This window comes from Aulonocara stuartgranti (genome assembly GCF_965226115.1).
Source record: "Aulonocara stuartgranti genome assembly, chromosome: 22".
NCBI lineage: Eukaryota > Metazoa > Chordata > Actinopteri > Cichliformes > Cichlidae > Aulonocara > Aulonocara stuartgranti.
The window spans coordinates 30,885,696-30,907,447 of NC_138957.1; the positions used below are offsets into that span (position 1 = coordinate 30,885,696).

The 21,752-nt window shown below is 42.4% G+C and overlaps 1 protein-coding gene across 7 annotated transcripts in view; it reads right to left on the reverse strand.

The window, feature by feature from the left end:
* pou2f2a (POU class 2 homeobox 2a) overlaps positions 1-21,752 on the reverse strand; it is an 81,516-nt gene that overhangs the window by 50,079 nt on the left and 9,685 nt on the right. Inside the window, exon 2 of one of the 7 annotated variants that reach the window (XM_082521319.1) lies at positions 18,738-18,792. The exons of 2 other annotated variants lie outside the window; for them this stretch is intronic. In XM_082521319.1, the coding sequence (XP_082377445.1) occupies positions 18,738-18,783 (46 nt within the window). In that variant the 5' untranslated portion in view covers positions 18,784-18,792. Of the gene's footprint in view, positions 1-711; positions 801-983; positions 1,006-6,503; positions 6,549-14,618; positions 15,972-18,737; positions 18,793-21,752 lie in introns of those variants that run through there. 4 more of the 7 variants (XM_082521314.1, XM_082521321.1, XM_082521323.1 and 1 more) reach the window with 4 other exon arrangements.

A 21,752-nucleotide genomic window follows, 5' to 3' on the forward strand; every position in this document is an offset into this window, starting at 1 on the left:
CCCCACAGAGCAAAGAGAGAATGAGATTGAGATGCGAGAAGAGGAGGAGGAAAAGCAGGGAGGAAGAAGAAGAGGAGGAGGAAGGAGGGGTGTAGTACAACAGATTAATTTCATTTCTGGACTGAGCACTCCTCTGCTAAAGAAAAAAAGCAGAGGATAATAAAAGAGGATAAAGAAGAAGAGAGGAGGGGGCGGTGATAAGGAGGTAAGCTGAAAAAGCGTGAAGAGAAAAAAAGAAGAGTTTTTTCCCCTCTTTTATCTGATGTAGTAAATGTGTGTGTACTGTACGCGGAAGAGATTGGAGTCACAGAGTGTGAAGACGATTATGTGTTCAAAATTGCCCGTGAGTATGTCTGGCCTCTGTGCATCTGAGAGGGGGATACAGTACGGTGCAACTTCACAGCCTAACAAAGGCTTCTTAAATCACGTAGAGCAAAAATCAGCTAGTGAGTACAGTTTTGAATATGAAGCCCAGACTTCAAGCAACAGGCATCAAATCTGATAATTCCATTTCCTCAACAAAACTCTACATTTTTCTAGAGACACTTATATTAGAAATACAGTGTCTCACATAGCTTAGATTCTTCTTTCACTGGTGTTTTGGGCGCTTTAGATATGAGCATAATGTCTGCAGCTCTTTTTGAATCAGTATCTGTTAAACGAGTCAAACGTAAGGAAGCAGCATGATCACGAAGTTCTTGCAAACCTTACCTGATTTAAATTTGGCCAATCTCTCCTTCACGGTCATCTTCTCATGCAGCTCTGGACCACTTTAAGCTTTGCCAGGAGAGCTCTGTTAGCTTCCACTTGTGTGTTTGCATCATATGCTAGATCTCTTCTAGTGCATCAAAATAGAAATCCTCTAATTTGAATACATTTTTGGAGCAATAACGGGTAGTGAGCAAACATTGTGTTGGTTCTTGTTCAGTCTGCTCTGGACTGGCACACTGAGGTATGATGACATACATGCAGGTGATTTTTACCAGATGTTTTCACTTAGATGCCTCCGTGCATTACAGCAAAACCCGGGACTGACAGTCTGACCCTGAAGGACAAATCCACTGTGAACAACCCTGTGTAAAAAAAAAAAAAACAATGAGCATGCTCCTGACCCAGTGCCTTCACCTTCAGGCTATGACACTGCAGTCTCCTTCGCTGAAAGCTGCTGCTCATTCTCTAGGTCATTGCTGAAGACCTCGTCATGAGCTCTCGTCATGAGGGATGATAATTAGTTTGGATGTTTAAATTACTTTATTTTACAAAATTACTTCACAAAAAACAAAAACTCCCAGAGTCAAAATTACCCCACCACCACGCTCTGATGCTAATCATCTATTCTGCATTTGTGTCCCTACGTGGACCTTGGCCTTGAGATCACCGCACAGAAGTCAGGGCTTTGTGCAGGCCAGTCAATAATGTTCGCTCTGGTCTTCTGGAGGTAGCTCTTCATCAGGAATGACGTGTTTCGTGATGACCCATATCCACATTTTCTTTCAAAACCTTCACATATCCTTCTTTCTTCACAATTCCCTCCAACCTTAACGAGATTCCCAGTTCCAGATACACTGAAACCCCACAGCATAATACTCCCACCACCATGTTTCTTTGGTTTGCACATCTCTCCCTTTTATATCCAAACATAGGCAGCATCTATATGACCAAAGAGCTCTGGTTTTGCCTCATGTGAGCACAGAGACGCTTCCAGCATGCATAATCATCCTCCAGGCTGTACTTGGCATGGTTTAGTCTGCTCTCCATTCTTGGCAGGGTTCTAGTGATTGTCTTTTTGGGATTTAAATTCCCGACTTGGCTAAGTCACTCACAGGTGTCTTGGTGGTTTTTCTAGGGTCTTTATTAACATCTCTCACCACTTGGAACTGCCCAACCCTGGCTGGAGTTTTTATACTCTGTGTAAATTAGAAGATAAACCTCAGTTTTAACCTGATATTACAAGCTTTGTGCTTTGTGTGCAATATAGATAATTTATGCTTTTTAAAGTAATCCAATATGTTTAGAAATGCTTTGTTAAATAAAAAAAAAAAGAAATTGACAAAAGGCTAATAATGTTGTCTTTATCAGACATTCAAGTGGTCAGAAACAAACTTCCTAAAAACAGGATAAGACCAGAAAGCAGTCCAGAGCTGAACAATAAGAAGACCTTGAAGGAGAAACTGGCCAAATTTAAATCAGATATAGCTTCTTTATGGCTGAAACTCTTTACTTGTACCTGTTATGTTTTCATTTATAGTCACAGATTGATACTTCAAAACATAGGTTAACCTATACACCACCTGAGCAAATACAATAGTGTTGTGGCACGGAGACACTTTAGGTGCACTTGATTCAAAATAACATATAACGCTTTTATATTCTCACCCGGTTAAATGTCAGCCCACTGTGAGTTCCATATTTTATCTGACAATAAAGTGTCTTAATGTTTCCACTTTGCTTTAACTGACTGCTTTTTAGCTTTGTGATTACTTTCATGCATTTTTCCATCGAGGCTTTTGACAGCGCACAAAGGACGGCCCTGAACTTGTTGGATTTGAACTGTATACACTAACAGCAAAAGTGATATCAATGGCAACAGCACGGACACGGAATGTAAAAAATTCTCCACGTCTCTGACTACGTATTATTAAGAATCTATGCAGAGATTTTGTTCGGTGTGAATCTTAAACATTGGCACAAAGTGGAACCTCTATAAAGAGGTTCTTGCTCTTTCCATCTGAGTGGCTGAGACCAAAACCTGATGTTTACTGTTGATGCTTTAGACAGGCGAAAGATTTTCTGCAATTACACTCCACTGTAGCGGTCTTAACGTGACATCTTGCCATCTGTACTGGGCCAGTTATCTATGACGAATAGGAAAATTACACCTTCAAACAACAAAATGGACCCAGAAATGCAAGGTACATAGCCTGCAGATATTTTGTAGTGTGTTAGCGTGTTGTTTCTTTGCTTTAATTCACCAGGTGCCCAAAAAGCACCCACACTGGAGTCATTGCATGCATTAGATGCACTATTTACAGCACATCCAGGTGATTGTGGGCTCACTAACTAGCATATCTCTTAGCCTGTTTTTATGCTTGTTGAAAATGCACATCTCCTGAACAAGACAAAAATTCAGCAGACGAAAAAAAAGAAAGAAAAAAAAGTTCATATTAAAACACTAAATGTAAAAAATAGTTGGTGTTTCATACTTTTGTGCCCACATCTGGTGGACAGTACAATTAGGAGCAGCATCAGCTGTACAGTCTGGAAAAAACACCTTCTAAAAGCCCTTGAGCTTGTAGTCTGGCGAACGCATATGTGGGTGAAAATGAGTCATAGAGAGTAAGTGCATGTATGTATTTGGTAGAGCATGTGTGTTTGTGTGTAATGTGTGCAGGGGGTTAGTTGAGTACAGGAGATTGAAGCACTAACCAGAGCACTCAGATTTATTAAAAAGGGCCGGACCCAGTGCCTGTCCACCCCCCAACCCCCCACCATTCCTTTCACTCTCCATCCTCTATTGTTGTCACTTTACTTCTGTCTCTGTGCATACATACAGACCCCCCCCCCCCCCCCAACCATCTCCTCCTACATGATATTACGTTTTTCACTAAAAACCCTTCACAGTCACTGCTGGTCCCTCAATAAGACAGGCTCAAGAGAAGGAGGGGTTGGGGACAGGGAGGACAGGAAGGACGTGGTGTTCCTGAGGTAAATAAGGGGACCCCTACCCCTCCTTCCCATCCATCCATTCCTCTCATCACACACCCCTTTCTCTGTCCCACAAGTTCATTTCCATAACTCCTGTCAGCTAAATTAAATTGGGGGGGGGATTTAAATCTGCCCTGTTCCCCAAAACTGCAGTGACCACCAGCCAAGGGGATGGACGGGTGGAGCGAGGAGACAAAAGAGGTGGAATCCAATGTAACAAACCTGACTTTTGTCATTCGAGTTTATTAGCTAAATGTATCAGCTGCTGGAAAAATGCATTGTTGGCTGAAAGCATTCATATTCCTTAGAAACACACACTCACACACACTCACAGACATGCAAAGGGCCCAGACAAAGGAAGAGTTTTGGCTCTCCGTGTGTGGTTTACTCGATCAAAACTATGTTGGGCAGCATTAAACGTCCCTGCGGCACTGCAAACGGCGAGATTACATTACAGTGGCGCGTAAACATGCAAACACTCAGAGAGGAAGATGTACTTAAGTAGAGACAGGCACACACACACACGCTCCCTGCTTATCCTGCTTGTCATTTTAATCTCTATAGGCAAAAGCAGCGAGACGAGCTTCCTCACACTTCCACGGGAAGGTTTTGTGTGAGATCACACACTGGCTTCATTATGTCAGAAACCTGTGAAGGAGGACAGGAGCCTTTCCTAAGCCCTGTTCTCTCTATTCAAGCAAGCAGGGGAACAAGATCACTGCCTTGAGGTTGGCACAAAAGACCAGCACTTCTGTATTACACACATCGGCAGCAGGCAGTGATGGACATTAGCTAGAATACACACACACACACACACACACACACCTGCTGGCGATCACAGACATGCACCAAACTACAGTAGACCCACTAATGCGCGCGCGCACACACACACACACACACACACACACACACACACACACACACCATCTAAAAAACTTAAAAAGCACATAATTGCAGTGCATGAAACTTTTTGACTAATGGTAAATGACTGCTGGTTAAGTCCTGAATTTAGCAATTGAATTGTCAGATTACGGCTGTCTGCCTCAAAAATAATTTATGTCATTTACGAGTTAGGTTGCTTCCTGGGAGCTGAAATTACTGACCATCAGATTTATTTAATGGAAGCCAGAAGACACAAACCTTTGGACACAGATTACATACAGATTACATACTGTGGTGTCCTGAACAAATGTACCTGCTTTAAGTGGCGATGTCTAGACTCATCCTTTGGTTTTATTAAACGTACACATGACTTTGAACTTTTTGAAGCAGGTTAAAAGTCGAGTAGTCTGAGATTGCTTGTACTGTTTGGACCGACTTTTGCATTTAAAACAGGCTTGAATTTTCGTGGAATTGATTCAACAAGGTTCTGGAAAACATTCCTCGTTACTTTGGCTCATTCTGCCATAATTGCATCATGTTGCTGCAGAATTGTAGGCAGCGTCTTCACCATGCACTTCTTCTTTGGACCACATTTTAAACGTGCACTGTTGGACTGACTTGGTGAATCTGGAGGCCATTCGAGTACTCATGGTCATGGATCCAGTCTGAGATGATATAAGCTTTTGACAATGATACAATCTGCAGCATTTAAATGATGCTCCATTGGAATTAAGGAGCTCCAAGACTATGCCCTTACACCTGTACACCACCTGCTGCACGGATCCTTACTTATATGCCAAAATGTGACACCACAATCTCAATGTCACAGCAGAAATCAAAGTTCTAGTTTTTCACCGTTTTGGAACATCAGCTCTATGTTCTTAGCCAACAGGAGCAGCACTTAGCATGGTCCTCTTCTACTGTGAACTACCTGCTTTCATGTTTTTTTCAACTGTCAAGATTTCAGACTTTCATGATAACGATATAATCACTTATAATTTGAATTAATATTAATCCTATCAGCCAAAAACTGTAATTTTCCACAAACTTAAAATAGAGGTGCTCAGAGGTGATGAGAAACGAATTATAAACTATAAAACAGGCACAAAACATTCAATTATTTACAATAACATATAAGCACCGTTAGAAATACATTAACAATGAATAACAAAACATCAAGGTTATCAGTGCGACACCCCTTTTTGTTTCGTGTTTGGAGTTTTGCAATTACTGTTTTATGTGAGCTCCATTGTACTCTGACCTCATTCATCAACAAAACATTTCAATCCAGAAAATATTTGGACAATTTTTGTTTAATGGACCAATGAAATGCGTGACAACTAGAAAGATAATTGTGCATGAATCTCAAGCTAATAAACCCGTTTTGTTATGTGCATTTCGTCTCTGTTTGCCTCACATGTGTTTTTGTTGAAGTTTTGTATTTTTCAGCATATTGTGGTTTAGGAAAAATGGAGCCTGCCACTTCTAACTGTGTATGTATTCATGTAAAAGCCTGTTTAGAGACAAGGGTTGAAATTTAGCAAAAGTTATAACTCTCTCTGCTTCATATCATTTTCATGCACCGTTCAGAGGACCTTAGGTTAGCTTTCTTCTCCATTCTTATACTTGGTTTCACAGCTTTGACAGATCCTCTTGCCTCCATGGATGCAAGTAGTTGACCAGGTAAATGATAAATCAGCCATTCACTGCACACGTCGAGTTTACAGAAAAGGAGTGCTTTCAAACAGCAAGAGGTGCTAAAATGAACCAAGAATCCCAAAGAGAAACCTTCATGTATCACTTAACACTGCCACATGCACACACAGACCCCTAATTGGTGTACAGCGTAAAACCTCATTATTCTGCTTAATTAGAAGGCAAGCAGCAGTCCTGACCTGAAACCAGCCTCTCAGTACCTTGAACAGCATTCATGCCTTTACTTCTGACTCCTGGCCTCGTGTTCCCTTTTCTTCCTGCCTTTCCTTCTTCTGACCAAACAGACCAGGTTGCACGCTGGGCAAGGGCAGGGAATTAGAGTGATAGAGGGAGTGAAGGGAGAGGTGGAGAGGAGTGTGGAGAGATGGAATGTGAGCTATGAGATGAATGAATAGGCACGGGGTTCTTTATGGCATTTATGTGCACTGAGGAGAAAGCCTATCGACAGACACCTTGTCGGACAAAGGGGCAGCACACGCTGAGTGCATTCGATTAAGGGTGGGCATTGGTGTTAAACCAAAAAAGGTCCCCTGCTGCGCCCACGATTCATTATTTAGACGGGGGTGTAAAATGGACACTGGCCGAAATAAACACACACGCACGTACTCTGCAACAAGCCATCAGGGAAACACCAATTTTACAGACACAAGTACTCAAGAAGTACACAGGGTACTCGTGCTTTCGTGGATAGACATGGTTGCAAACACAAACCAACACACACTTACATATGATTGCCGATTACATACCCAAAGAGAGCGGGGCACAGAGGGCAGTCAAATATAGCCTGAGTACAGCCAATTTAGCCCTTAATGGTCTTTGGGCCATTAAGGGCAGCCATCAAGAGCGCAAGACTAAGATGACTGTCCAATGCAGGATGCACGTGTGTTTATGTGTGGAGGAGGACAGTGTTTACCTAGATTCTTCTCCTCCTATATGTGTGTCTAATGGCCTATGAATGTTTCCACGGTAACTATAAGAGTTTTTAGCTGGTTGGATGGACTGACATACAGACGGCAGCAGAGGGGAAGCAGAGTTCAGGCGCCCATATTTTGTTGTGGCAACGTTTTTATTTCATATCTGCACAGCAGGAAGTGTCCATGGTATGAAATGGCTTTTTTCATCTATAAGACAAAAGGTCTCTGTATAGGTGTGTGTGTGTTCAATGCTGCATGCAAAGGTTTGTGCATGTGTGAAGGTAATGCACAGGACATTTATTACATCTGCTATAGATGACAATGTTTTATGTTTCTGGTAAATTTACATTTATTTTTAACGATGAGGCGTGTGATAGGAAACGCGCGCTGGCACCAGTACTTGTATGTAAAAGACAGATGTAGCCACTGTGATGTCACCGATTGAGTAAGCCCAGCTCTGATACTCTGACTTTATGGTCATCACTGTTTTGTTTTCTGGTGCAAGAAGTGACCGTTGTTGCAAAAGGAATGAGCGTGGTGTTTTGAGCTAATGCTAAAAAGAAAATGCTCGAATTTCACTAAACAAACATGGGCCAGGCAAATGGTTAAACACAGTTTTTACCAGGTAATTGCATCCAAAAAGACACAAATTAGCTGATTTAATGTCACATCTGATATAAAACCAAAATCGTATCATTAAGCAAGCTGTAAACATTCTTATTTCTGCTTTAAAGTTTTGGCATTTTAAACTGGACTCCTTTTTGGATCCAGCCTCCAGCGGCCATTAGAGAGACTGCAGTTTTGGTAGGTCCATGGTTGTTTGTTGCTTGGCTGACATGTAAAAATTAAGGTATGTTAATTTGTTCATTTTTGATTTTTTAACATCAGTGAAAATGCAAAGAGAACACTAAACAGGCTGGGCTTACACTTTAAGAGTTTCAAGTATGTATGAAAACGTCTGTCTGTGGAACAAACACTGAGAAACAACAACAGTGTCACAGTGTGCAGGCGGTTCAAGTAAAGCAATTAACCTGACAAAATGTGCTAATTGATATATAACACGGCCCTATGTTAATGAAAGACTATGTGGTCATAAATGTTGTTGTTTGTAAAAGAAAGGAATTAAATGCTATACTCATTAAAGAATCAACATATTTGACTAGCTGATTGCTTCCACGGGTCCAGTTGTAGTCCAAAAATTCCCCTCAAATTTTTAATTGTAATTTTTTTTATACAAAAAAAATCAACTGAAACTGAACTGATAATCTATGATGGATTTATTTTAATATATAATAATAATGGATTGGATTTATATAGCGCTTTTCAAGGCACCCAAAGCGCTTTACAATGCCACTATTCATTCACTCTCACATTCACACACTGGTGGAGGCAGCTACAGTTGTAGCCACAGCTGCCCTGGGGCAGACTGACAGAAGTGAGGCTGCCATATCGCGCCATCGGCCCCTCTGGCCAACACCAGTAGGCGGTAGGGTAAAGTGTCTTGCCCAAGGACACAACGACCAGGACAGAGAGCCCGGGGATCGAACCGGCGACCTTCCGGTTACAGATACGCTTCCCAACCCCCTGAGCCACGGTCGCCCCAAATTTGGGTGCCTTGAAAAGCGCTATATAAATCCAATCCATTATTATTATTATTATTATTATTATTATTATATATTAAAATAAAAACTGTATTCACTGACAGGATTAGTCTACCTGCTGCAGATACCCTTTAATGAAGCTGCCTGTTTAGGACAAGTGAGGTGTCTGTTTCTCAAACTCCAGACTCTGATGTCTTTTCTTGGTGTCCACTTACACTGGGTCCTCCTACTTCTTTTCTCTCTGGCTGGAGCCAGTATGAACTGTTCTGTGAAGGGAGTAACACAAACTGTTGTATGACATCTTCACTTTGCAGAAGGCATTTAAGACCGCTAACCTGATGTAAATGTAAAATTTAAACAGGGATGATGATTTCTGAAATTGGGCGTCTCTGCGTCTAACCAGACATTAATGAATTATTAATTTAATGCTATACTTTCAACAACCAATGTGGGGTTTTTTTTTATAGCTCAAACATTTTGAAACGACCTCAGGCTTTTGAGCAGTGGTGCAAATAAAACGACTCATAAACAGCCAAACAAAAAATATGTGTCACTGACAACCTCTTTGATATGCATGTCACGTACTTACTTTAATATTTGGATGCATTTGAATGAAGCGGATACATCGTCACATGCAGTTTGTGTGTGTGTGTGTGTGTGTGTGTGTGTGTGTGTGTATGTACAGAGCTCAGTGTGGGGGTGAGGCAGCTTAACGCAATAAAGCATGTTGTATTGACATCTGTGTTGTGTCTATTGATTCCCCATTATGGAGCTAACAAACCCGCCTGGACGCTTTGTCATTCGCAATCACGTTAGCACCGGGACTCGCCAACAACGCTGCCCCTTTTAAAATCTGATCCATACGCACGCGGACACACACATGCAGACGCCGCTTCCTCGCATTCCCACACATCTGTGGCAGCTGTTCGTGTCAATACACACAGATCCACCCGCAACCACAAATTCTCATGCACACACATCAACAGTCTCCACTCACAAATGGGGTGGCGAGAGAGCAGTCAATGCTGGCTAATCAATAGCGGTGGAAGGTTAAAACCACTCACACAATGGGCAGCTATGAGCTTCTTGTGGTTTTCAGATAAACCAGACATGCCGGAAAGATCCATAACTGACCTCAACGTGCAATTATTGAATCGTCTACCTGTCTGCCTGCTCACACACAGATCTGGTAGCTTTATGCACACACACACACACACACACACACACACACACACCCACCCACGTGTTCAAATTATATAAATTCCAGCTGGCATGCATTTCCTCCTCATTGAATAAACTCAAATATATACAGATATACGTTGTAACCAGCTTCACTTAGAGTTCATTCACAAATTTAAAAAAAACACACGTTTGAACGTTGCATCTACCTGAGCAAAAATCACATCTTCCTCCCACAAACACACAAGCTTTGTTATCCATAATCGCACAAACGTGTGCTCCACAAACACAGAAAGCCAATTAATCTGAACACAGGGGCCTCAATTTGATGTGGCCCAGACTTCACAACCCCCTCCTGGGCTCCACGAGGTGAAGATCCTGGGTGTGAGAGGAGGTAGTTATCAAACAGCACGCAGCACCCTGTGTCTGTGTGTGTGTGTGTGTGTGTGTGTGTGTGTGTGTGTGTGTGTGTGTGTGTTGTATTTTTAATGCCACTTGCACAAATATTTTTAGACAGCTTTTTTTGTTTGATCGTGAATCATCATGACTTTACGTATGTGTTGCGGGGTAATCTAAATAGAAAAGCGCGTCTGAACACGCTGAACTAGAGACTAAAAAGAACACTGTGCTGAATAACTACACCTGGAATAAGAGGCCTCTCACAGTAGCCAACATAAATAAACCATCCCTCTCAATCCAGACATGTGCCTCCTCTCTGTGAATTTGACAGCTCTCAGTTTTATATGGGCCACAGTGGCCCTGGAAGATTTTACAGCAGTGTACATAAAATAAAAGAGCATTTAGATTTCCTTTGTTGTGGTGCAGAGGAGGGACAGAGCAGAGGCAGCTACAGGTCCCTTTCCGCCCTCACTGCCCTCTGAAAACACACACACACACACACACACCGCTGCAGAGACCGGGCTGCACAAAAAAGAAGGTTTTAAGTCTTTGCGGCAAAGATGTGAAGCTGAAAAAGAGCCAAGAAACACTAGTCTCCACTCTTCAACTGTGGATGATCTGAATGCTTCTCTGGGTGTATTAATGGCTGGAAAGTAAAGAACTCAAAGATGTGATGTGGTTTATGACCACACTGATGAGATGTCAGAGTTCATCCTCATTACTGCCCCATGCACAAGTTCCCCAAACTAACACAAGCAGCGAGAAATCTGAGCTACTACAACAATCGCATTCAGAGCTCACATCTATACTATGTTATCTATTTTTAATTAATTCACAACACTGGATCCTGAAAACAACTCAGGAAGAATGAAAATACACAACACAGCATTCCTGGCGAAATAACTCTGTGAATGCGAAGTAATTCTACGGGTCAACAATATGATAGGAGTTTCTAAAAGGCAGAAAAGGCTTAATGTAATAAAAGGGTTTCATTACTAAAAGCACACGAGCTGTAAAGCCAGCGGTTTTCTGTATACTTCACGAGTTATAGGATCCACTCACTGTAATAATGTTTGCATTCATACAGCCGCAGTGTGAATAGGCTGGGATAGAGTCAGATTTCAGGGTGATGCATTTCCAAACAATATCTGAATTGATAGCGGGAGATTCCAGGGACTTAAAGGCACTAAAACTCAAGCCAGATTTCTTTAATAGATAGCAATCATGAAAGTAGCCCAACCCATCGGTTTCTCCAAGGCTGGAACCATTTACTGCACTTAAAAATGTATTTAATAAAGTACAACATTACAAATATAAAGAAAACATTATCAAGCTCAGATGACAAATTTAATCCAGTGACCAATTTAAAGGTGTGCGACTGCAGTGATGTGTCTGTGGCCCCGCTCAGCTGAGGCCAGCGGTCTCAACACTGTAGCGTTTAAGAGCCGAGCTGACAAAAAACCCATAAGCCCTTGGTTTAGATCCACTGTAGAGCCACTGTCTGCAAGCGTCTGCTGTTTAGGACCACTCTCTCGCTCCTTCTCCACTGAACCTCACTCACCTCGTCTTAGACTTTCGACACTCCCGTCTTTGCTCCCACTAACGCAAACACACACAGGTGTGTGCGTGCTCACACATTTACAGGTGCACGGAGTGGTACAGATGCACGCCTTGGTCAGATCACAGAAAGAAGGGGAGAGCAAGAGAAAGGCAGAGAACTGTGGGTAACAGACTTAGCTAAAGTGGCTTATGGGGCCCAGGCAAACCACACTGGGCAAATCCAATTCAACAACTCCCCCCCGTCCATAGGGAACAAGACACAGGAAGAGAGGGATAGACGGGGAGAGGGGAAAAAGGGAGCGAGAGGAAGACGGGAGAGTTTGCATTTTACAGAAAAGGCTTTTGTGTCAAGTCAACACTTCACAGAAATGAGAAAGACAATGAGGAACAGAGGATTCAGAGTTTCTTTCTCTCCAGAGATTAAAGATGAAAGATGGAGAAAAGCGGAGAAATAACAGGGGAAAGGAGGGATGAGTGCTGCCCTTTGCTCTCCTACCTACTTTACTTCCCTCGTGTGTATCGGCTGCTTATCGCACCAACATGTTTAAATAAAAAAAAGCAGCCAGTACAAGAACTCTGACCCTTTCATTTTCTCCCATGTGGAAAATACACCATGCAGACTGAGCTGCTGAGGAACTGCTGCCTCACTCCTACCCTCGTTATTCTGTTTTTCACCTATTCACTCCTAATTTACTTCCTCATTTAATAATCCACATTCAGTCACGGCCATTTAATTATCCCTTTGACACCACAGTGTCGTTGCTAACACAGAATCTTCCATTCTGGCTTATTTCTCTCCAAAGCATTAAACTCCTTTTCCCACTCTCACTAATTCATTCTTTTATTGCTTTTATTCATTCAATTCAATGACTCTTTCACCTGTTAATTCACTGATACTTTAACCCTCGCATCTATTTATTATTCATTTATGCACCCACTCATTCTGTTATTCATTCAATCATTCATTTGGCCCCTCGCTCCCAGTGTGCACTTCTCCTCCCTATTCCCCCATCAGGTCTTTTACTTTAATTTCTTAAAGGATCAACTTTAAAAAAAGGAAAAAAAAAAAGACCCCTCCCCCGAAACAGAAGCTCGGTGGTTATATGTCGCCTGTCAAAGCCGCCAGAAGCAGTTGAGGTTTCATTAAAAACCACAACCGTTTTTCTCCTCCTGACACCTACTTAAGGTGATAGCCTGAATTATCCCTGCACGGCTCGGCACGGCTCAGCATACACACCTAACCCCATCTGTCTTTTTAAATTTCCGGCTGGATGGATGGGAGGTGGGACAGAGGAGCCACCGGCACTGTCACCCTCCAGGAATCCTGCTCAAACACACACCTCAGTGCACACACTCGTGTTTCTGTGACCAACACGTCACAAAGTTTTACCCAGGAGGTGGCAGGAAAGGGAGAACTTTGAACAACCTATCTAAAAACCAAATGTAACGACAAAATTAAGACATTCAGCTGATTTGTTAACACTGTAATTTTACATTTAGATTTATAAAGCACAGCACATCACAGATTTTTATATTCAAACAAAGAAAGCTAATCCAGAGAAGTGCATTGTCAATATTGATCACACTGCAATATTATAGTGATCATGATTTATTAAAGCAGAGCATTAAAGCATCACAAGGTCATCATAAAAACCAAGTATTGACTGACAATCCCACCGATTAATCCCGAAGATTAAAAGAATATTAAAAGAAAATCAGTCCTTAATTAAATTATTCTGAATTTTTAATATATGGATTTCAATTTCAGTCTCTTGAAAACGCCACCATTTCCCCTCTCACATCATCACCTGTGTTGGCAAAGTTTCTCCCTCAGCCAACTTAACTGTACTCCTGTTTTCCCAATGTGGCCTCCTGTCAGGGATCAATACAATCTGATCGATAGATGACCATGAATATTCCCCACAAACCTAGCCAAGTTAGACCGAAGGAGAGGAGCAGAGAGGAGACAGATGGGATGGAGGCTGAGATGGATGGATTGCCATGGATGAAAGAGGAAAAGATAAGGAGAGAGTGTGGCGCCTCAGAGAGACTGTGATGGATGCTAATGGCCCCTATATTCATGCATCCAATTTGGGGTGTGTTTTTACATTTTTGGATTTACATGCAAGTAAGTATTGCGAGTTAAACTGGTCGTTTTCCCTCTTTTCGTGAGGATATAATGACAAATAATAAAAATACACATTTTTTATGATATTTAGTCCTCAAATATTCCTTGACAAAAATCACTTGCTTGTGTAATTTCAAAGAAATCCCAAATGTCTTGAAATATTTAATACTGAGAGTCTGATCTGCTTTTTCTACTTTTAAATAAATAAATGATATTTTTGTTTCTTAAAGAATTTCATTTTGCGTCTACAGTGGTTATGGAGTGCATTTTGCATCTTTCACATATGGAAAATGAAGTTTGTGGGTTGTATGTTGCATCATCGGTTTACACGCGTGTATTTTATTTAAGTTTATTTTGGGTGTTTGAGAAACCTGAGGTGAAACTGGAAACATAAAATGATGCGTAAAGACTTTTTAAAAATCTAGATTTAGCAGGTTAAAAATAAAAAAAAATATTATATAAACTATGAACAACTGTGATTCTTTGCGTATAGGTACACAGTAGTGGGAATGGGACCGGGGAGAGGTGTCTTACCGGGACTGGACCGCGGAGCCAGCGAGGACTTGAGTCTCCAGGCGCTGAAGTCGGACGCTGTTCTCTGAAAGACGAAGGGGACCGGCAGGGGGACAAACATGGTCCTCTGTCGACCTGGGGGTCGTTGTTTTTATTTTAGTCTCACTTTTTTTTTTCTTCTCCTATTCGTGGTCCTGTCGTCGTTCTTTGGCTTTTCTTCGTATGATCTCCAGGTTTGTGGACAGCCGTTTGTAAGGATGCTGGGACGGCTTGAAAAAAGGAGATTAAGGATTTGGCTTTTTTCTTCTTCTGTGAATCGATTCTGTGTCTCTCTGGATTCACATTTCTCTACTTCTGGATTTTGTACAGCTGTGGTAACCAGATGGATACTCTGTTCCTCTGACTTGAGTCTTCTTGAACTGATCTAGTCCGGCACACACACGAACACGCAGCGATGTGCTGGGCGCGCAGCAAAGACTGTTTGGCTTTGGGAGAACAAATAAAGCTACCAGTGGTTATCCATACAGGCTAATACAAGCTGAGGGTGACTGGCCATTTGGTGATATCTGCTATCATTGCACCCATGTGAATCCGGTGCAGTCGGTGCTCGTCACTCAGATACTCTCTACAGGATGCAACACAGGCACAATTAGACTCTCAGTGGTTCTCGGACCCAGTCTTCACCCCTCGGCCGGGTTTGCTTTGGTTTGGGTTGGGGAAAGATGGATTTTCCCTCCTGCGCTCTCATTAAAAGTCCTAAACAAACGCAGTCCACCGGCGAATCCTCGGTAAGGAAAAGGCAGAAAGCAACAGTCCGTGTAAGAGTGGAGTTGCTGCTTTTTGGTTCTCCTAAAGATTTGGTTAATAGCTGGCTGATCTGCTGAAGAAAACACGCACGCAAAGCGACACTATAAAAACCGTTATTTGGTAAAAGAGAGAATTAATGAAATAATAAAGTAAGGCTACGCAGGCACCCCTGTCTGACTTTCGCTCCTCCCTCTCCTCCCCTCGCTGTTTCTCTCTCTCCTCTTTCTCTACCGGGGGTCACTAATTAAAGCAAAATCGATAGATAAATAAATGAATGAATCCATATTAATAAATAACTCAGTCCTCCGGCTTCCTCAACTGATGCGCAAGCGAAAGCGAGAAAAAGACGAGGAGAAAGCGTTGCCCCTTTCCTTTTACGGTGCACTGTCTATTCTTTGGCTCTGCTCCGCCATCCGCCGGTGTGTATCTCTCTCTCTCCTTCTCAGTCTTCCGTTGTGTGTATCCTCCGTGTGTGTGCGCGCGCGCGCGTATCAGCGTCCCTTCAGTTTATTTTGGGAACCCCGGTGGTTTCGGTCCGACACCGCGCAGCCTGAACGCACTCTGGCACGGCGAAGCGCTCTGCCCGGGAGACTGAGATATCCAGCCCCCCTTCATCTGTGTGTTTTTTTTTACCCCTCTTCCCTCCCCTCTCTACCGCGACCCCCTTTATCCCGACACACACAGCACAAATATACACACACACATACATATACATATACACAAAGAGAAACACACAGTCCCGCCTCTGCCCCTTGGAGGCAAACATTTCTTTTCAGCGCACACTTGCAGATTTATTGGCACTTGTATGTGATCTACAAAGTAACTCGATGGTGATGAATATTACAAATACTACAAATACGCGTGGCTGTCTGAAAGATGTTTACAAGGTTTATGTAAAAAACAGCTTCTCATAAGAGCCCTGCTTTACTACTTTAAAGCCTTCCTCCACGAACGCGACGCTTTTCTTTTAGCACGTAATCTCGTACAAGGCGAGCGCTGATCGGCCAATTGATCTTCTGATTATTTCATTATAATGAAGCCAATAATCACATCATCGCCGGCCTCCGGGAAATCGATCGCCTCTTCACAATGTGCGGACATGAAATCAAAGGGGGAAGCTTTGATGTATATTTCAGCAGGTGGATCTCTCTCCCTCTCGCTTATATAGATTTAAGCGGCTCTGGCCTACGCAAGGTCACTCGCACTACTCAACTAATGCTTTTTTTTCTAGAGGTGGATAATCAAAGCCTGCACAACCACGGGTCTTAAATTAGTAATTATTTGGGGCTCGCAAAGGCTGCGTGCGTGTATGCGTAAAATGTCAGTTGAGTTGAATCTAAATTGCATGTTTTTCCTATTAAGGGTTGGCCAGAAATGTTTTATAGTTGCAGCTTTCCTGAGTGTGTGTGAGTGTGTGTGTCCGAAGAAAGGTGCCTCCCGGCCATCACCTCTCTCTTCAGTCTGCAGCAGCCGGCTGTCAAGACTCACTGCCCCAATCTGCGCTGCGCATTTACACTCAAGATTATTGCCAACATAGATTTTTTTAAATAGAAAAATCCATACGCTAAATATCGCAGTCAATAAAAGAAAATCGACCGCACCACACCTCTCTCCCTCCCTCTGCATACACTCCGAGGTGAGACTGAGCTGTTAATAAGTTATCGATCAATTATAGCCCCTGATATTTAGAAAGGCCCCCGGGCTCTTTGCCAATGCTAATGTCCATGCATGCAGGGAGAGGAAGAAACCGTCAAATAGCCCATAAACTGCCTCCTACACGGATAAAACATCATCAGAAATCTTCTGTCCTCACTTTACAGCAGCAGCACTCACTCTGCTCCTGCCAGTGCTCTGTGTTCCACTGCAGCCTGTGTCTTCACTTGCTGAAATACTACTAATGCATGAGCTGATATTTACACACCAACTGTACTCTTCTTTCTCTGCTAGAAATATAACCACATTAAAACTAATGATGGAAAACCTTATATTTCTATCTGCACTTGAACTGTCAGTACTGTGACCTTTACTGCTCCACAAGGGTTTGATGGCCTCCTTTGTCCTTGACTCAGCCACGGAATTATTCTTAATTATAGGGCAGATGCCTTACTTGCTACCTCGCTGAAAAGGTGGGGAAAGTTATAGTCTTCAGTCTTCCATCCATCCACCTCTGAAACTGGTGATGAATTTGGGTTAAAAAAAACCCCAAAAACTTCCCTGTCAGCCTGGAATCAGCTCCAAACCATCTTTTGGAGTTGCTGAATCCATTTAAGGTCAGTTTAAGTGACTTTAAGTAACTTCAGGCTGAAAATGTTACCCTGAACATTACTGCTCCTTTTTTTTAACCCACAGAAATTGACTTACTCTGTCATGTGTATATATTTTTTTGTACTTTACTCATATTTACATATTCATATTTTCCTTATTAAATAAAAGTAAAAAAAAAATGCTTATGTTGCCAGCGTGACTTCACTTCAGTTCTTTCATTTCAACACTTTTTTTTCTGTCACACTTAAATCTCAGTATACTTTTTGTTCTGCTGACATTTTAGACACTTAAGCTCTTTTTATATTTTACACTTTAACTCACATTTTCAGCCTTTCACCTATCAGACACGCCCTTCCACCTTGACTCCTTTTGGGCAGTGACTACAGCATCTCCCCTTTCATATTTTTCATTATAATCCTTACTACTTATTCAGATGCTAGAGTATAAGTGCTGCGGCCTCTACCATAACTCCTCCTCCTCTAGAAAAACTACAAAGTTATGACTATTACCAGCTCCCTAAAATATCAGTGTTTTAATGTTATTAAAGCAGCCACGTCATCTGTAGTGCTGAAATCTAGTCTCTCTGTGATTTAGGACATTTCCATTACGAGCTGCTGCTTTTGATGTCATCTATGCATAGACACACGTCATGTCACAAAGGAGGGGCCCCTCCTCAGAAAAAAAGCCCACTCCCCATTGACAGATGACATCCGCGTGCCCAACGAGAGAGAGACAGAGAGAGAGACAGAGGAAAAAGAAAAGAAGCAGAGCAGCAGGAGGAGGAGGGAGAAGAGGAGCCATATAAAGAAGCGACCGGTTGTCCCTCAAGAGCCCCCCTCTCCAGATGAGGGCGAGCGCAGAGGAGCCCCGATCCAAACTCCTTCCAGACAAAAGCAATTATTTCTTGTAGAATATAGTGTGTTTTGTGCGTCCATCGCAGGAGGGGAGGGAGGTGTGAGTGGATTTGAAGGAGAGGTGAAGAATATGGCGCATGCCGGGCCTCATCAATAGCAATATGTTCTTTTCCCCCCTTCTGTAATATCTGTCCTTTTATAACTACTCACAAACCTGCTGTGGTGGTTGCTTTGTCTGACATCGTGAGCTCACGGGCCATATCAGACTTCTGATCAGTTACAGACACACAAATACACACAAACACAAAGAGACAGTCGTAAAAAAATGAACCTAAAACAGATGCTCCCTTTCAGATAAAACCTGTTGTTCCTAAATCCAGATCTGATCTGGAACTGGTGTATTACTGATATTCACGTCAGATTCATATGAAGTTACTTTATTTATAGTTTAACCTGACACATCATCATCTTATACACCTCGAAATCACGAACCGAGACAGTTTAAATATTTAAAATACACCATAAATGTCACCATCACATTTCTTGTTATTTACATAGCTCCACAATCTACATATCTTAAGACAAACCAAATAATCTGATGTGAAAACACACTTCCCACTACAAGAAGTCTGTTGCAGGATAGATCTTATTGCTCTTTATCTGTCTGCTCTGTGTGCGAGTGTGAGTGTGTGTGTGAGAGCGAGTTCATTGTTAAATGGCAGTGTCATGTTGACAAATGAGTTGGTTGAATTAAATTCTCCCTCATCAATAACAAGGGGGGGGCCCAATCAATACCAGCTTACAATTATATCACCACCAAACCCTCCGCTACTGCTGTAACCACACACACACACACACACACACACACACACACCCTTATAAACCAAGGTAGCCCTTCTCTGTTCACCGACATTATTTTTAGCTTTCGGCATTTTATCCATATTCAGCATCTCTCTCTCTTAATGCCTCTCATTCTCTGTCTATGTCTCTCTCCTTGTTCTCTCGTAGCCTGACTAAGTAATCAATGCTGACAGGTTGTCAATAGGCCAGTCCGGGCCCTGCCAATAACCGTCCTACATATCCATTATTCCTCTTAGGCTGCGGAGGACAAACAGAAAAAAGTACAACACAAAGCTGTCGATACGCCACCTTGATACGATCGTTGAGACAGATCAATGCTCTTGCTTACAGCTCATCAGCTCGTCTCGACCTCGAGCGCACTGGAAATCACAGAAAATCAGTTTGTGAATACACATTTTCTCTCACTCGAAGCGTTTCCGTGGTCTTATCTCTATAGGCTGTTTTTTTTCCCCCCCATGTATATTCTCCTTTATTTCACGCATAATTTCATTTTGACTTTGAGGATATTTTCCCTCCTGTGAATCTGCCGGTGTTCATATTTCACACATGTTCTGCATCGTGTTTCATCCCAAACTGGTTGTAATGGATTTAAGATGTAAACCCAAGACCAGACTGAAGTAAAGGATGGAGCGAGGGGTGGGGAAGGGGCCGCAGTATCGACTTTGTGCTGTCATTCTTTATCAGGTTCCCAGACGATCCTGTATTCCACACACACAAACACACACAGGCACATTTTCTAACGTGCTGTTGTACACATAGAACAAACATATCCATATGCAAACTCACCATAACATGCAACAAAGCACACAACGGATATTCACATAAATGGAAACACACTGTAACGTGCACAAAATGCACACAGACACACACACCTCTGGTTCTTGTGCTCAAACAGCTTAGCTTAGCACAAATGCAGCATCAAGGCTTGAGGTAATGCCAATGACATGGATGGAGCTTTCGGGCCCTTGCAGCCTGCAATGTGTGTGTGTGTGTGTGTGTGTGTGTGTGTGTGTGTGTGTGTGTGTGTGTGTGTGTGTGTGTGTGTGTGTGTGGTGTTTATGGGTGTCTACGTGTGCCTGTTGGAGAAGCGGGGAGGGGGGTTGATAGCCTTAAACACTGAGAGGATCAGACCCAGCTCTCGTGGACACCATCGAATACGATCAAGAGGAAAAAGGGTGTGTGTGTACATAAATGATAACAAGACTTGCTTTTAAAAAAAAGAAGAAGACAAAACTAAAAATAAGCAGTGAAAGGTGTTTAAACACAATCCTTCAAAGCATCGTACTGCTGAAATAACATCCTACGCAACATCCGCTGTTATGATGCATTTTTAAAGCTAAATATTTTCAAAATTCCAGTAAAAACGCAAGCCGCACAAATTCACAAAAAGCCGTTTTACAATTTTGTATTTCTCGTGGCCTCACAAAAACACCCACACTCCACAGGTTTCCTCCGAGATGTGCATTTTATTCGCACAAACCTGATAATCCTTTTTCTTGTACTACATAAACACCATTGACTAAACTTGAATCCCCTTTCTCTGCGCCTTTTTACTCGCAGTTATTCTCTACATGCCTCGGTCTCTCTCTCTTCCACACACACACACACACACACGTTCAGTCATACACAGATACACAGACATGTTCATGCTCGGCCTGTGCGGTGTTCATGGAGAGAAAGAGAGACAGACACCGAGAGTGTGTGGATGTGTGTGGGTAGATTTAGAAGTGGGGATCAATGAGAAATGTAGAAATCAATGCACTTAGCAGTGGGAAATCAATGGGGCCTAATCGGGATGCCAATGGCACAAGTCAAAACAATTAAGAAGGAAGAAAAATGTTTAACAACCCCTCAGCCCCGCCCCACCCCGATGCTTACACAGAGGCCGAGGAGAGATGGAGGGAGCGGAGGGAAGAGAGAAGAAGAAAGGGCTGAAGCAATACAAGGGATGTTGAGAATGTCAAGAGGAGGATCACAGCGATGTTTGGATGTGCTCGTGGATCAACAGAATTAAATGTGTTTACCTTGTGAACTGCGGGGAAAAGTTGCAGGTTTGATTTTACATCGCTTCATCTTTCAGCTCACTTTAAAGCCTTTTCTGCTTACAATGAAGATCAACGAGGCGAAAAAGAACCAAAATAAAGACATAATTAGAAGAATTTTGTCTTATTTTTAATTATGGAAAAAAAAACATTCAGCTAAGTGTACCAACAGGAATTAAATCTTTTGTTTTTATTCAGGAGAATCGAGCCATCATCAATCTGTTTGTAACAATCTGTGGTGGGAGCAGCTAAGCAACATAACCCAGACGCTGTTCTCCTCAGGCATTTACGGCTCTTTCAGGAGGATATTTGGATATCTCAGGACC